The 17,603-nt window shown below is 37.6% G+C and overlaps 1 protein-coding gene across 1 annotated transcript in view; it reads right to left on the bottom strand.

Moving 5' to 3' along the window:
• The window catches only part of CPB1 (carboxypeptidase B1), a 30,796-nt gene extending 13,437 nt beyond the window's left edge, over window positions 1-17,359 (bottom strand). Inside the window, exons 1-9 of the mRNA XM_031448930.2 lie at window positions 17,289-17,359; window positions 17,102-17,177; window positions 10,718-10,842; window positions 4,795-4,894; window positions 4,605-4,706; window positions 3,651-3,752; window positions 1,117-1,227; window positions 938-1,028; window positions 65-267 (exon numbers count right to left, since the gene is read on the bottom strand). Coding sequence (XP_031304790.1) covers window positions 65-267; window positions 938-1,028; window positions 1,117-1,227; window positions 3,651-3,752; window positions 4,605-4,706; window positions 4,795-4,894; window positions 10,718-10,842; window positions 17,102-17,177; window positions 17,289-17,359 — 981 coding nt within the window. The remainder of the gene's footprint in view (window positions 1-64; window positions 268-937; window positions 1,029-1,116; window positions 1,228-3,650; window positions 3,753-4,604; window positions 4,707-4,794; window positions 4,895-10,717; window positions 10,843-17,101; window positions 17,178-17,288) is intronic.
• Window positions 17,360-17,603: the final 244 nt, after the last annotated feature.

Here is a 17,603-nt window from a genome sequence, read left to right as displayed (position 1 = left end):
TCCAGAAATAGAATTTAAAAAATCTCAACAGTGAAATAGTAGATCTACTACCATGACTACTTACCAACTCCTTGTTGTCCTTCGGGAGTGCATAACTGTAGGAGTAAGGGTAGAGCATCATCTGGGAGTATGAGTGGATTGTCAGGTATGCTTTGATGGAAGAGAGGTTGTCACGGATGAAATCAGCCAGGGCCTTGGTCTCTTTTTCAGACTCTGCAGTAGATCCACAGTAAGTTTCATCACAGGGGTTTTGAGAGGCTCCAATTGCTGGAAAAACATATATTGTTGTTAATGGCAAATGGTCGTCTACTGAAATTCTCCCAGGGCATGTTTCAAAATTTCAAACTACAGAGTTCAAAAAATAAGTTGTTTTCACAATAGTTTATAATCATCCTCGCATGTATATGCATTATAAAGTACATTTAGTCACAAGATTAGGTTGGTTTTAAGCTAACAGTGTAAGAAGTTGCATGTGAAATCACCAATGTGTCCCCGTGTAGTACTAAACAATGAGATCAATAAAGTGTAAGAAAATTAATAAGTAGGGGGCAAACTAATATCCAGGAGAAATTTCTATATTGTTGTAATCATTTACTGAGAATTGAATCACGAAAGTATAATTATATCACAATTTTATTTAAATAATTATTTAATGGTGGTCTCCTCTTGATTGTGCATTCCACAAATAGGATCATGTCTGGTTTGTTCAATCTCACGTTTCCTGCATCTAGCATAACTGGGAACACAATAGAGTAAGCAATACATTTTTATTGACTGAATGAGTAAACTGTTTATTGTCTGTGCTTTCAGAAAGTTAGAATTCTAAAATATAGAATTTTATATTTTTTTCTTGTTTTAGACACTTGTGTTTTCCTCTGTAGTTTTTCTTTGTATGCTTTTCAATAGCTGCATGTAGAATGGTCAGCCAGTTACTTACAGCACCAACGAGCATCAAAATTTCTGTTGGGGTCTGTGCCAATGCAGGTAGTTCCAGCATTGGTGGAGCGGGTCTTTCTCCACATTCGGTTCTGAAAGTGCACTATATGGTTAGGACAAATATGATAGAAAGTCATTAGTTTTAATTTTATCAGCCCCTCCTGGTATTGGTTCATATACCTTGGTCCAGGTGTAGATGTAGCCATCAATATTGAGCACAGGCAAGACATAAAAGTCTAGCTTGTCGAGAAGTTCTGTCATGTGGCTCTCACTTCCATAGGTGCCAACAGCCTGTGTATAAATTACAAAGCAGAATTTCATGGAGAAGTGGAATGTATTATAGTGTTAAAATTTACATAGACTGTGCGAATATTGACTTTAGTAACAAAACTGCTGCCCCTCTTTGAGGTAGATATTATTAATATTTAAAAAGCAATTAGTGAAATACTACTGACAGTTTTTTAAAAAAATAGTTTCTAATTCTTCTCTGTTTCTACAATACTCTATTTCATCCATATGTAACTCAAATAATGATTTTCATTTTAACTTTTTCCCTTAGAGATGAACAAAAAATTTAATAAAATTAAAGACTTTTTAAAGAGCATTTCCTCATTTGATGCAGTAAGCATTACTCATTTCCTTTGAAATAGAAATTGCAGTCACTTTTTCTCAAAGTTAGTAGGATATGAGGGTAAGACCTATTTCTAGAAAGTAAGGAATGTCTACGGATGTCTATGCATATTCCTAATACTGTCATCTAGAAATTGTTTAATTTTGGTGAGACTGCCTGTAGATGGTTTCATTAGAGGAAGTGGCTGACATAGAAGAAGAATGAAAAAGCCTCTCACTGTGAAGTGAGTTTACACTGATGGTTTTTGGAGAGTCTCTCACCAAGGCTCCAACTGCATAATGATGAAAGGCTTCTTCTTACTCCTCTTTCCTGAGAACGGAACCCTGTTAAGGGTCTAGTTCTCCCTAAGTAATATGGACACTTATCTATGAATGACCTCATCCCCCTTTATTATGTTCTCTTAATCACAGTTCTTCAGCCCCAGGATCATATTAAACTTACATTTAACTCTTCCCCAGGCTTGCCTGAGTAGATTTTAAAATATTTACAGCTTCTATGTAGTAATAGTTTTATAGACTCTTTGTGACTCTACACATGTATGTTTGTTAAAATAACACATGATAGAGCATTTTAGGTTGGAGAAGCTATAGAATCCTGTTCTGTTAGTGGTCTATAATTAGAGATAACCCAAGTAATATTGAAAGTCCTTTCCTTCTAGAGGGCAGATGGTGAGATACTGAAATTAAATGGTGCCAATTGGATACATAACATGTCTAGAAACCAAAAACCTAGTAAATAGATACAGAAGTGCTTTGCATACTTATATAGTAATATTCTTATATTTTAAAGCACTTTGATACTTTAAACTTTTACTTTTGAAATCATTTTAGACTTATGGAAGAGTTGCAAATATGAGGAGTTCCCATATACCCTTCACCCAGTTTCCTTTAATGTTGCCTTCTTACATAATCATGGTACAATGATGAAAGTAAAGAAATTAATATTGGTGTAGTACTATAAACTAAACTATTGGCTTTAATTTAGGTTTCAGTAATTTTTCCGCTAATGTCCTTTTTCTCTTATAGGATCCAATGTAGAATCCCACATTGTATTGGGTTGTCATTATTTCCTTAGTCTTCTCTTATCTGTGACAGTTCCTCAGTCTTTCCTTGTCTTTTATGACTCTGACACTGTTAAAGAGTACTGGTGTGGTTATTTTGCAGAAGGTTCCTCAATTTGTCTGATTTTTTTTTCTTTTTTAATGATTAGAGGGAGGTTATGCATTTTGGGAAAGAAAACCAAAAAGATGCTGTATCTTCTTAGTGCATAATATCAGGGGTTGCATGATATTGATTGTATCTTATACTGGTGATGATCCTGACCCTGCTGTTGTTAACCTTGATCACTCGGTTAAGGTAGTTTCTGCTAGGTTTCTCCTCTGTAAATTTTGCCTTTGTAATTTAATGCATAATTTTGGGAGATATTTTGATGCTGCAAATATCCTATTTTTCTTTAGACGTTTACCCATAACTTTTTGCATCCATTCATAGATTTTCCTGAAGCAGTCATTACTGTGGTGTTCTAGTGGTAACTTTCTATTTCACTCATTTGTCTGCCCATTAGTTGCAGTTCTTCTATAAGAAAGAGTTGTCTCTTCTCTCCCTTTTCTGTGTTTATTGAATCATCTATTTATGTCAGTATGGGCTCATGGATATTTAAAAGGGTTTTCAGGTCTATCTTATCATTAGAATTATAGGGAGTGACAAACAGTATCATCTAGAACAGGGACTGCATGTACTGTCTTCTTTCATTCTGAAGTAGGGTGCATTGATTATCATCCAGGGGATAATGCTCAAGTTAGGTGTTTATCCACTACCATTATCACTTTTAAATGACCTATCTATTAGTCTTTTCACCAAAGGTGGGTGAGAAAGTTCAGATGAGTGAAATTCAAATAAATATAATTTGCTAACTGTTTTAAAATTTTGCCTTATGAAGTTCTCTCGGTGACCTTTATAGCTTTCAGCTTGGAATTACAAGTTTTCTTTGTGCGATTATTCTCTTTTATTGTAGCTAGGTTATAAGGGATTGATTAAAAAATGCTTTCTACTTTCCTCCGCCGATAATCATTCTACATACTGACCTCTCTCACAAACCACTGGCAAAATGCAGGGGAAATCCACTCTCTGGCATGGAAACCACAGTCCATGAAAATGGCAGGCTTATTTGACCCAGATGTGCCAACCTAGTGCAAACAAAAGGAAAAGGGAAATGGTGATTCATCACCTTCAGGAGTTAACATTCACTACCCATCTGGGCTTTGGACTCAACAGGTGAAAATTGACAGCAGCAAGAGATATATCCCATGATTAAATTAAAACATAATACTAGCACAGTATGTTCTTGCCTCTAGACAACTCACAATGTTTGAGCTGAAAACTTACATGGCTGTTTATTATTTTTATTAAGCTTGACAAGCTCATATTTTCAGAAGATGCTTGATTACTCTGCTTAATTGTACTCACGTGGAGGTTATTTTCTGCTGCTATTATTAGGTGACATGACCAAGACAACTGGATGAGTAATTAGAAGTAATCATGATTGTTGCTAATCTTGTAAGAATTTTTCCTTCTCTGCTACTTATTCCTTGTTTTTTCATTTTCTTCATTAGAATTGCATGATAAGAATGGCATTAGAGGATGACAGAAACAAATTGTTGATACACTGTGTAATGTTTTCTGATAGACATGAAGTTTATGAACCTCTTTAACAAATGGATCTGCAGATAACATCTGGGAGAGAAAAATTTCATCAAGGTAGATGATCATTTACATTGCTTACAGGAATGTGGTTAAATTTATAGGACTTCTCTTACTTTTATTGCATTTTTCCTTTTGAATAAATCAAAATAATGACTTAAAAATTCACATATCATAAAAGAATCTGGGGAATCTGTTTGATTCCCTAGGGGATATAGGCAGGAAAAGAGTTATAACAGTGTTTGGGATGAACATGTCTGTGAAACAGATGTTAATGTGTTAGAATTCATTGATTTAAAGCCCTTAGACATGTCAAGGTCATGGTTAAAAAGGATTACCTTGAGGAGGTATATATTGTTTCCTGAAAATGTGGTTCCGATGACACTGCGAGAGACGAGGTCTGGATTTTCACTGGTGATTTGTTGAGTCCAAGCCTCTATCTACCAAATGGAATCATTTGTGGATTAATGTGACATTCTTGGTTCAATTCCCAAAGCAGTATCTGTGTAAATCGTGTGCACGTCGTACCGTTTCCCAGTCGTTGTACTTCTCGTAACTGTGTCCAGTTGCGTACACTCTGCTGTCAAGCTGAGCCTCCAGCACAGATCCCAGGTTGCTTATCAATACCCTGTAATAAACCAGAGAGGGTGCTTCTGTGAACAGAGCCATGTCTCCCAGTGAATATATGCAAAAGCCCAGTCTCCACTTTAGCAGATGGCACAGGGAGTCAGATGTTTCCTCTGATTGTTCTTGATGCTCTTCAACTTGAGCTACTCATCACAAAGCGCGAGTAAATCACTGAGAAGGATACTGGAGACTGTGAGCAAAGCAGGCTCTTCTTTGGCTCAGACTTCACATATTTGGGTGTCTTTGTACCTTAAACTCAGAAAATGGTTTCCCTGATACCTGGGGCATTCTGGGTCAGGGCCTTGGGCTGCCACACAGAGGCATGCATTCAAGCCCTATCTATGGTCTTTCTTCCTCAGGACTTTCCTGGTTTTGGTACTGAAATCTCCATGTCACAGGAACCTACTTAGTCCAGGGTAAATTGGGCTAGCTGGTCACCTGAGGCCTTTCTCTAGGCTTTGAGAAAAATATCTTTCTGCTTGCTTTTCTTTTGGCTGGTTTAAAATAATATAATAATGGTTCTGTAGTGAGGTAGTATAAAAATTGGTGACAGAAACTTTGAGGCCTGCTTATTTCTATAAATGACTGTTCAGATTCAAGTTTTTATTATAAGAGGCAGGCATGAAGGTATGGGTATGTGTGACCTTGTTTCTCTTGGCAACTTTTGAGTGGAAACTATGTTCTGAAGGGACAAAATTTTATGAGCATTAATGTCCTTGATCATGTCCTTGGTCACTGTAAATATTATGGGCAGTAGCTAGTTTGTAGAAATGTCTGTCATCCACAGTCAAGCCTTGAAAGGTTTTTATCTGACACACAGAGAACTGCAGCCGCACATCAAAAGTCTACGTCTCCTCTGGCAGCCCCAAGGGCATTTTGATGAAGCATGTCAGGGACATCTTCTGAATCTCTCTCCTGGTCTCTTCTTCATTTGGTTAACTTGGACATGAACTGGTGTTTATGGGAAAAACAGTAAATTAGTACTAAATGATATTTGTTTCCTAGCAAGAGGCAAATACTATCTTAAGGTAGTATTAAAAAAAAAGAAAAGGGAGAAGTTTTAAAGATTTATTTCTGTGGAAAGAAAATTTCCCATTAAGTACTTTCGTTAGTATATTTGTTTCTCTGTCTGCTGTAAGTTACCACAAATGGAGTGGCTTAAAACAACGTGAATTTAATATTTTACAGTTTAGAAATCAAACACGGGTCTCACTGGGCTAAAATCGAAATGTCAACAGGGAGATGCCCCCGTCTGAAAGCTCTAGGGAGAATCTGATTCCTTGCCCTTTACAGCTTCTAGAGGCTGCCCACATTCCTTGGCTCTTTGCCCTTCTCCTCCATCTTCAGAGACGGTACCAGCAGCTCAAGTCCTTATGTTTCATCACTCTGACCTCCTCTTCTGCCTCCCTCTTCCGCTTGAAAGGACCCTGTGGTCAATTTGTATTTATCTGGACAACCTTGGATAATCTACATATTTTAAGTACAGCTGCTTAGCAACCTTAATTCCATCAACAACCCTAACTTCTCTTTACCATTAACATAACATATTCATATACTTGGGGGATTGGGATGTAGACATTTTGGGGGGATAGTCAGAAACTACAGTTAGGAACAATTGTATTAAGTGCTATAATTAATTATATTCAACACCCAAAGTGAATTGCTAGGGAATAGGGTGGAATTAGAAAGAATCTAAAATTAGGAATCAAAAGGTCAGAGTCATAGTTTTGCCTAACATGTAAATTGACTTCAGAAAAGTCATTTAATCTCTGGCCCTTAATTTTTAAAATTTTTAGAGTCGGATATTTGATTAGCTGGTATCCAGTGTCCTTTTCAGTTCTAGAATGCAATAACTTAATTCAACTCCATAGACCTTGGTAATTTACATAGATGTCTTCCAAGGTTTATCAAAAAAAAAAAGTAAACTATAGTAAAGTTGCTGGTTACCACCCTCATAAACGCCAAGGAAACATCTAGAATAGAGATAATTTAAATATAACTAAAAACAAATGAAAACAAAGCAAGTAAAACAAAAACCTTGAAAATTAAATATCAACAAGCAGAAACCTTTAAGAAAACAACTATATTCCAAGATCATCAATTTGAAAGAACAAATCCTGCCTAACAAGGATGAACTTCTCTGATAGAATGGCAAAACTAAAAATTCAAGAGGAAATGGCAAATGACATCTGCTTTCACTTTAACAAGATTTTCCACTGTTAGTGAGCAAATAAAATGACCGTCTTGGTCACATGGCTTCTTAGAGGGGGCCCAGAGAAAAGAAAGCATCAGCTAACTGCTCCTGGGCATTGTACAGCCTCAGGACATTCTATTGCCTTTTGTTTTCAAGAACAGAAGCACGCTGGTTTCTGACTACCAGGACCGGCTCTGAGTGGAGGGAGAAGTAGAGCTTCTATAGCAAACTGCAAAATCCTATCTTTTGCGTCCAATCCTCAAATTCAAATTATTTGGGAGAATAAGTGACTGTGGAGGTTGCTACTTAGTTTGGTACTAAGAAGAGACATTCCGTTAGAGTTATTATTATGTTAAATATTACATATTTCATCAATAATCAGGACAAAGAAGCATAATAAAACCAGTTAGATTTAAGATGGCACCCAAGAGTAAAAATGTCCTCTAGTAACTTGCAAACGAGTATCAGAAGAAGGTTGAAATGTGGTTGCTGACTTTTGCCTGAAGGTGGGGGGATTGACCGTAAATGATACTTCCCAGTCCTATGATTATTTGATATTATTAGATTTAGGGCAAAGCACTACTTTAACTATATTACAAAATATTATTACTAAATAATGAGCTTCTGTTCTACGAGATTAAAACAATGCCTCTTAATGTAATAGGAACTGCATTACAACTCCAAAATATAGAGGCATGTACACTATTTTATACTTTTGTATGTTTCTTTTATAGTGCTATCCAACTTCTTTTTCTTTTTTTTTAAACATGCAGGCAAATTAGATAACAGGGACTTGCAACAAAGCCCGAAATAACAATGTCTGAGGAGGAGAGACATGACTTAATTTTCTCCCCTTTTCAGATTCCTGAAAAACGGAGCATTTGGTCAGTTCCCAGACTACACACCCATTGCTGTTGAAGAGCATTACTATGTACGCATTGTTATCCAAGGACACTTTCCTGTTAGAATCTGAAATATGCTGAAAAATGTTATAGGCAGATAACAATAATCAGTCTCTTCTTAGATTAGATAGGGCACAGACAACCTTCCTGCAGTTTGTAGGAAGGAATTGTGTGAAGGCCCACCCACTGAAAGGTTCTGTCAACTTGGCTTCAGTACTGTTAAGTTGGCGATTTACATCATCCAATTTCTGGTCTTTCTGTACCTTGGGTGTGACATAAGCATTTAAAAATAGGTTTTTTTTCTTGGTGCACACATTTTAAATTTTTTCCCGTGGTAATTCAGAATCTGATTAAAACTACCAAATGATGAAAGTCTTGGTGAAGGAGGTTGGGACCACTGAAAAACCGGAAGAGCTATTTTGGTGGAACTTGTGAAGTAGATGGTTCCTGTTATATAGAAAAAGAACTGCAAATTCTTGCCGGCAGGAAGCCATCTAAATACACATTAGTTACCATGTGAGGTAATAATGGGAAGCACAGGGACTGCTTGCAGCCCCGGCAAGGATATTGCTGGTGTGCTTCTCCAGGATTTCTAGGGACTTATTATTATTTAATATTTAGAAAATCATATGCTCAAATGTGCTAAGCAAAAATTAACAAGATCTTAGCCCTCAGGGAATGTCCTATGTTCTACGTGGGACAGCATTCATACACAATTCCTCAAAAGTTTACCCACTAAAAAAAGGACATGAATTTTCCACCTGGTAAAAGGAGATTGATATGTGATTAGAAGCTGATTTACTGCTTCGTGCTGTGAGCAGAATTAGGACGTTATTCGGGTGGCTAGAGTTATCTTATGGTCGCTCATCTTCCTTTTGGTTTTCTTAAAGAATTGTAAAGAAACTTATCTTTTTGAGTATTACTGAGGGCTCCTAAAGGCTAGGATTTTAGAAGTCCTTCCTAGTGTAATAAAAAGAGCAAAATATCACAGACATGAATCTTAATCACATGTTGAAACTTAACTGTATTATGTCTTTGTTTTAAAAAGACAGTTGATTCTTAAGGTCACATTTTGACACTTCCCTCAGGCAGAAGCAGATAGCTAAGCTGTGTAAAGCACGATAATGGGGTCAAACAAAACAGTTTCTGTTGACCTTTAAAAAATGTATAATCCACCTCTTTGTACAACAGTAAACCGTAGCAGCACTCACAGCAATAATAAGACCAGTTACGATTTATTTACATATTGTTTTATTTCATCTTTACAATAACCTTCTCTCAAGAGTAGCATTGTATATATCTTCACTTTATGAAGATATGGTTATAAGGATCCTTTCCCTAGAAGGATGAGGAAACCAAAGCTTGGAAAGGTTAAACAAATGATCCAAGGTCACACAGCCAGGAAGTTGCAGAGCCAGGATTTAAATCTTGTCTGATTTTTCCCAAAGCATTTGTTTGTTGCATTATGCTGCACCCCTTCTCTTGATGGAAGTGCACATTTTATAGGTCACAATTCTGACCTCTTTACTAGTATAAATACTATTCTATATTTTAAGATGTGAAAAATTATAGAAAATTTCTGTTAAAATTATGTAGGTCACATTTTCTCAAAATATAATGGAGACTTGAGCTTGTGGTAGGGAATTGGATAAACATTTGAATTTTCAGGACTGGAGCCTGAGACTGTCTCTTTGCTGCTTGCTTATCCACTCTAGAGGAGAACTTCTGCTTTAGACTAAAGACCTCACTTCTTCTTTCCCTCAAGTGCAGATTGAGGGAAGTTCTAAGCCTTAGCATATAGTCTGTTCTCTGCCTAGAGCATGACTTTTCCTTGTCTCTGTCTGGCCCACTCCTTATTTTTCAGTTCTCAGCTAAAGCCTCATTTCCTAGGATGGTCCTCCACGATCCCTAGACTTGATCTATTCCCCAGTATCTCCAGCTCTTTACGTTTCTTGATATGTTATGCATATTGCAATTCTTTGTTTAAAGTTCATTTTCCTCTGAAGGATGTGGGCTGTATCTGTTTTTTTGGTACTTTTTATATGTAGGCCCTCACTATTATTTGTTGGATCAACAAATGGACAACTGCCTCTATTTAGGGGGACATCCTCATCTTAAAAGGCTTAGATGGACCAGTGTGGTATTTGGGGAAGAGATGTGGAATGATCAGCTTAGCCAACTCTACTCTAGGCCTTTGGGGAACCACTTTCCTTTCTTTCAGTCCTCTCCCTGCCTTCTCATACCACTAGAGATAGTTGGGGGCTTTGGGAGGGAAAAGAACAGAAAGACCACTCAGTCTGACTCTAGTCTGGTCCTTAATCTAAAGGAGCATGGAGAACCCTCATGGCTCACAATAGGTCTGGTGCTCACCTGGAAAGAAGACTTGATATGATTTGGGGCTAAAACTGTGTCTAGCTGATAATAGAATATCCACTGGTTTGGCCTACAGTCTGTATGTCACTTGTAAGCCAGTAGCAGTTCAGATATTTGGCTAAAGATTTGGGATATGAGAGTCAAAACTGTTCTTACTAGAGCAATAACTAAACACAAAATCTGCTAGACCTGATGTCTTAAGATCTGGAATTCAGGGCCAACCCTGCCATGCCTTATTTATCAGGCCCTGGGGGAGCCTGGTCTTGGTCTTATTTTACCTTCCCAGGGTTTTTCAGAGACCAGGATGAGAGCATACATGGGAGAGAATTTTTATAACTATGAAACATAAACTTACTCATATTGTAGTTCATTTTGCTTCAGAAAGTCTTCCACAGTGAAAATATCTTCTGCTTTAACATGGAAGTCAACTGTAGTGTGAGTATTGACTTGTATGACAGAATCTGGTTTCCAGAAGTCAATCTAAGTAAGGAACAAGATATATTGTATTAGACATGTATAATTCAATGGGTAAATCATCACCAGCAAGCACACTGTTGCTCTATTCCAGTGAGTTATTTTCAGACTCAAATTATCCATGAAATCTCTTAAAAATATCTCCTTTGAGTGGACAAGAGTTGGAATCAAGCAGTTAGATGTCAATAAAAGTGTTTACACATACATACATACATAGCATTAATTGATTATCAGCAAGCATGAAGAATGTATAATTATCTCCCATAATGTTAGTTAATTGCAGTATTCTACAACTGCTCTTTTCTATTTATTGATTTTTCTAGAGCAGTTACTTACTGTGATAGCAGTGTTTTTGGTGATGGATAAATGTGCTGAATGAATGATGATAAATTAACTGGAGCCACAATATTTAGTAGAGAGAAATTGAGCTTTCCCTTTTACTTTTTGTTAGATTTGTTTTATGAGTTTATCTTGGAGCTCAGCGCTGTACAAGTCACAGTAATGTGTGGAACCAGGAGCATCCCTGACCTGTCAAGGATCCATCAGGGAGGAAAAATGTATCTTTCTGCAGTGGTCATCTTGGTACCGTGGTCTGAAACAAAATATTCTCGAGGATCCAATAATGTGCTGACATTTTCATTTGTTCAAATATTCATCAGCTATTACTGAGGACCTACTATGTGCTAGGCTCTGTGCCTCAGACTAGGAGTACACTAGAGAGCAAATCAAAGATGGGGACATTTTAGAGAAAATTATGCACAAAAGTAGGATGACATATTTGATAATTCCATTGTTTTTCTTTGTGAATGTGTGGTTTCACATCTCCCTTTTCCTTGGGAAAGTACTAACCAAGGACATAGTGCCTTTCATAGGTGTCTTTTTTTCTGTTCTTTCTTTGAGCTGAGTAAAGGCCTAGAAGCCTGTGGTGAGCCTGACATTGGGTCTTTCTTTGCCAATGTGTCTCACCCAATACCTGTTTAGATGTTTGTGAGCTAGTCTCAGGCTGAAGGTGTGACCAGTGGTGATGTTTAGGACCATTGCTTTGGAGCTTAGCAGGGAGTTTGGGCAGACTTAGTGGTTGTTAAATAGAAACTGATGATGTACAATATTAAGATGACCCAATTTTAGATAAACCTGTGGAGAATCCTGTAGCCTATATTCTGTTCTGGTAATCTTCAAACCATTGTAGATGTCTAGAATGTGCTGAATCATGAGTCAGTGTCGTAGGGAATGTCAGGGCAATAGAAAGCAGGGATATTAGAATTACACAGAAGGAATTCCAAAAGTAGTGTGTGCTGTGGGGGAAGTATATGCACATCATGATAAGGACTGAGAAAGCAAGGGGCTGGTGAAGAATTCCAGTTAGCCAATATTGTAAAGAGAAGAGCAATGAAGACAAGCACATTATAAGAGAAAGTATATTTTTAAAAGTTAACTCTGAATTTGTGTTCCTAATAAATGCCTATCATTTCATGGGGGGATGGGAGAGGGAAGTGTGTTGTTATTATAGACACAGAGGTTTAGAATTGGTGAAGCACATGAAGTCCTCCAAGCATCTGTAGTCAACTTGGCCGTGCTCCGCCCGTGCTCAATGCTGCAGCCTTTGAGCATGCTCAAGGGACTGCCAAGATCTGCATCTCAGTGCTTGAAAGCTCCCCCAGACCTGGAAAAAGCCAGGCTAACAGCTTGCAGCAGTCAGGAAGTGCCAGAGAAATGATTCCTTCCAGAGAAGTGCTTAACCAATGACCCTAGAAAGTAGGTGTCTAAGTGCTCCAGTTCTCATATTTCTCAGGTGGAATAATTTTGAATCCTGTTATTTGCGCCCTTTCCTAGAGTTTCTTTGTAGGATTAAGCTCTAGTCAACCTCTGTGGTATCTGGCTTAATAGTGCCCACTTTGTTGGCTGCTCTCCCTTTTCTGTATCTCTACTTATGCTTCCTGTGCTTTCTAAATGAAATCTTTCTCCTGAATATTTGTCTAAAGGTCTACTCTAGAAGAACCTATATTAAGATGCTAGCTTTCCACTTAGAGTAAAAAAAATGCCTGCACAACATCCTTGGTGATGGGTACTTGAATATATCTAGCACCGCTTCAGAACAGCCTAATTGCCTTATGGATGGTTTTATTTCTGATATTAATTGAAAGTTGCTTTCCCTAGACTCCTGACCTCTTGCCTATCTATCCTGGCTTTGCCAGCGAGAGAGAGAGAGAGAGAGAGAGAGAGAGAGAGAGAGATTGATTGATTGATTGATTCTGTGTTGAAGAAATCTCATAGGCAAGTTTGACAGAAGACTCGTAGACCCTAACCTGAAGTCCCTTAAAAATTTCAGTTTGACAAGGAGAAAATTGGTCAACAAACATCCTAACATACAATGTGATGGAGTCTTGCAAAAATGATGCAGACTTGCTGACTTGGAGTTAGTCCCCAGTGCATCTTAGGAGAAATGGAGCCCCAAATCAGGAGCAGCACTATAGCCTCATAGATGTTTACAATGCATTAAGTAGGGCTACAAATAATAAAATATTGGTACAGGGGATAAATATAAATTTCAGAAGTTGCCAACACCTTGTGAATGAGATCTATGTTTAAAATATGGAAGTGAAGTAAAATATAGGATATGAGATGTGGGGAATTGAATAATATGTTGAAGAATTATAAAGCTGAAGTTATAAAATTATAAATCTAGGAATCTGAGTGACAAAGAACCATAAAGAGCATTTGTTGGAAGATAAAGAAGTATCTTTAAGTGATAGCACTGTGGGAATGTCAACTTAATCAGCCAGCTGGCTAATAACTACAGAGTCCTTCCTAAAATATATTACAAAACCAGCACAAAAGCAAGATAAAGTAGTGTATTGACCTTAAATTCTTTTAGGAATAAGATGGATATATAAAGATGAAATACTAGTTTTGGGGATTTTGGGTTCTTCACATATTTACACAAATTTATTACTTCACACTGCATTTGACTATAAGTGGAGCACATAATAGACTCTTCATTCATCTTGATGGAATTTTCCTTTCTTGTTGGAAAGGAAAATGGCTTCTACTCGAGGCCTGCTTCCAGACAGCAGGGAAGAACTTACAAGCATAATGGGAGTGATGGAAACACTGGAAGGCTGTAACCATGTTACTCTGGGCATAGATAAACATGCACCTGAAACTGGAGAAACAGAGTTCAGGAAAGTACTGAGAAAAAAGAACAGGTTTTGTGATGAAGATCTCTAATAAAAGAACAAGGAGATAACATAAAATCTTTACTCTACAATTAAACATGAAAAGAGTGAGGCTGCTAGAGTCCAGTGTGGTCACAGGTCTCTCCAATACATTCAGCTTTTAAAAGGACATGTTCAAAAGCCGGAGGAAGGACACATGGCCAAGGATGAATACAAAGACTAGATGCCCTTGTAGTGATCTTATCAGGAAGGCTACAGTCCAGAATATGCTGCACTTGCAAGACTGCTAAGGAGAGTAAAAATCCCTTTTCCAATCATGTGGAAATGCAGTGAATGAAGAAGAAACATGCAGTCCCCCTGCTTGGAGCTAAAGCATGATGTTTACAGCTGGAAGAGAGGAAGTAGCCGTATTTCACTTTTGTTTGGCTTTTGTCTTTTCTTAGGAGTTATACTATCTCTTGTTTTTTCTGTTTCTGTTGAGAGGTGAAATTACCATACGTAAAGGATTTTTCTCATGTTTTGATTTGAGCAGAAATACCTTCTTTGGAAAGAACACTGAGGCCCAGGATGGATAAGGAGAGAGGGGACTGTACCGTCCATGTAAATTGCATTCAAAATCCTGGATCTAATGATGGTAATAACAAATGCTTACATAGTTGTTACTATATAAGTTCTTTCCAAGTGCTTCACTTATAGTAATTCTTTTAAATCTCATAACAATCCTGTAAGGTGAATGCTGTTATTCTCCTTATTTGACAAATGAGAATGTTGAGCTCCAGAGAGGTGTCCAACATCCAGCTAATTAAGTGGTAGAGCCAGAAATTGAACCCAGGAAGTCTGAGTCCAGATTCTCTGCTCTTGACCACCAGAAAATGCTGAACTTTAGGTAACTAAAAAATACTGAGGATGTGATTGCAGACCTTTCTCAGCAATCTTGGGGGAATCAGAGCTTGAAAGGATCACTGAGGAGTGGAAGGGGCACGTCTTGGATTTCATAAACAGGAAAACAGGTGAATCCCAGAGCTCCTGGGGCTGGGCATTGACTCTGGCAAAGCTGCAGAGTGAACTGGAAGCAGATGGATTATGAACGCTCAGAAAAGGAAGCTGTAATCCTTAGGAGCCAGCACGGTGTAAAGCAAGCATAAGTCAGGCTCAGTTAACTTCATGTTATTGAAAGAGACCTCTAGCCTGATAGAATGCTGAATCTGGATCTTAGCAAAGTGACCAAGTCTCTGCATTTATATTCTGTACAAGCCGGAAGGTGCAGTGTTAGCTGTCGGTAACACCACAGTAACATGGGTGGTGCAGCAAACTCATCCGAGGAGAGTTGGTTAATGAATCACTTTCAGTGTTTAACACTGTGTCTAGTGTGTTGGTGACTCGTGATAGATATTAAATGAATGAACCATGGCGGGGGCCTCTAATTCTGTGCTGACCCCTGACTTAATATTTTTCCTTTATCGATAGTGACAAAAATTAAAGTCAAGAAAGCATGTTTATCAAACTTGCTGGTGATGCAGAGTTGGGGGAAGAATTATTTTTCTGGATGACTGTATTCATTTTTAAAACAATTTCAACGTGCTATCAAGGTAAATTTTAGCAGAGTAAATCTAAAATCCTGCACTGAAGTTAAAAGATCAATTAGGCAAGTACAGAAGAAAGAATATCTTGCTTGAGGGTGATTCATGTGAGAAAAAAAATAGCCTAATAGTTTTGATTGGCAATAGGTTTACTTTAAGCTAAGAGTATTTTATAACTGTTCAAGATACTTAAAAGAATCTTCAGCCCCATTAATAAATGTCTGCTTTAAAAATGAAGGCTGGCAGTGGTCCCACAGTATGTATTAATCAGAGCATACCTGGAGGTCCACTCAATTCTGAGAGCTACACTTTAAGAAAGAAATATAGACAGAAAGATTGAGCTATATTTAGAAGTGACGAGAATGATCAAGTGTCTGTAAACCAGTGCTAAGAGAAATGATGGAAGGCCTGGAAAAGATAAATCTTAGAAGGAAGACAGTATTTGGCTCAGCTAGGTCCACTGGGTCAAAGTTAGAGAAGGTAGCTTTCAGCTTTGTGTAACAATTAGAATGATTCGTAAGGCAAATTTACTTCTCTAAAACAGCAGTATTCCTACTATCCTTTTAAGTATTCAAACAGATTTTATTAGGGCTAGAAACCAGGGATGCTGTTTCTACTGAGGAAATTCAAATTTGAGTGGAAGGCTGGAATAGATGACTTCATATTCTCTTTCAGTTGTAACCTTCTGAATCTGCTTGGTTATGACACTCTCTACCTTCTTTATCCCCTCTGTACATTAAAAGCTAAAAAAATGACTACAGAAAGATAGATGGATAGATGGATGGATGGATGGATAGATACTTAGGAGCTAGTAGACTATTTGGTTTACATATTCATGAAAAGACAGTTTGGACCAAGCTATTTGTCATTAGCAATATCTTCCTGCCACACTATGTATATAATTAAAAATGTCAGTTTTCATCCCATATGCAGTGGATTTTTTTTAAAGTAGCCTAGAGATTATGGTTTCTTGAGAGTCAAATGAAAGTATGGAAATCACTCATGCCTTTTTACCTTCCTTACTCATGTCACGTCATTAAGAGGGCCTGAATCAAGGTCATGAAAACTCAAGCTGTTTGATTTGGAATGAAAGAAAATCAAAGAGAACAGATGATACATGGGATGTGGAAATGAATTTCAAGTTGGATTAAAGCCCAGTTTTTCTGTAATATCCAAGTTGATCATTTTTCTCTTTTGCTTTAGAAGAGAAGTTACTGTATGTTAGATGTTCTATGACCTTTGCAACAGTTCCAACTCATCTAGTTGTCATGCCCTGTCAGCTCTTTAAAAAGTTACCTTGGATTTATAATACTGTGGGGCTTGTGGCAATCTAATTAAGGCAGAAAAAAAAAAAGGTATTGCAGTGCTAAATGTTTTTCAAGTTCTTATTTCTTGCTACAGAAGTGCTTTAGCTAATATTTCATGTCATTCTTTCTTTGATGGAATCACAGTGCTATCTAAGATTTAAAAATAAGTGTGAAGGAAACTTAGCATAGAATTGTTATTTACCTGCCTGATGCTGGTCAACTCACGGAGTAAGTTGATGTGATTTTCATCTTCAACATTGACACGGAACACCTTATCACTGAATGGTGAGATAACAGAAGAAGAAGAGAACATTTAAAATTGTGTAGTTGTTCAAGTATTTTGGCTAGCAAGGAAGTTACTTGCTCACTTAAACGTGTTGCTTACTTACCCTTCAAAATGCTCACCAGAATGGTGAGCAGATGCTAGGGTCACGGTTACGAGAATCAGGAATGCCAGCATTGTACCTGACTAGGTCTTCTGGGTGGGTTTCACCTGCTTTTATAATCCGGGTGTTGTTTGTTTTCTTCTCCTGATTGAGAAGAGGCACTATCAAATCTTGATTAATGGTTTTCCTGGCATTGTTGCTTTGGTAGCTGTGAAAAGTCTGAGAGTATATCTCTCTCAACACCTGTGGAAACAGAGCAGCTAATCTGAAGTTCAGCCTGTCTAATTTGGATATCAGACCTTGAATAGTCTGGAGATA

The sequence above is a fragment of the Camelus dromedarius genome, chromosome 2, assembly GCF_036321535.1.
Source record: "Camelus dromedarius isolate mCamDro1 chromosome 2, mCamDro1.pat, whole genome shotgun sequence".
Classification (NCBI taxonomy): domain Eukaryota; kingdom Metazoa; phylum Chordata; class Mammalia; order Artiodactyla; family Camelidae; genus Camelus; species Camelus dromedarius.
Note: the sequence above shows the minus strand (reverse complement) of the source record. Positions and strands in the feature narration are given on the sequence as shown.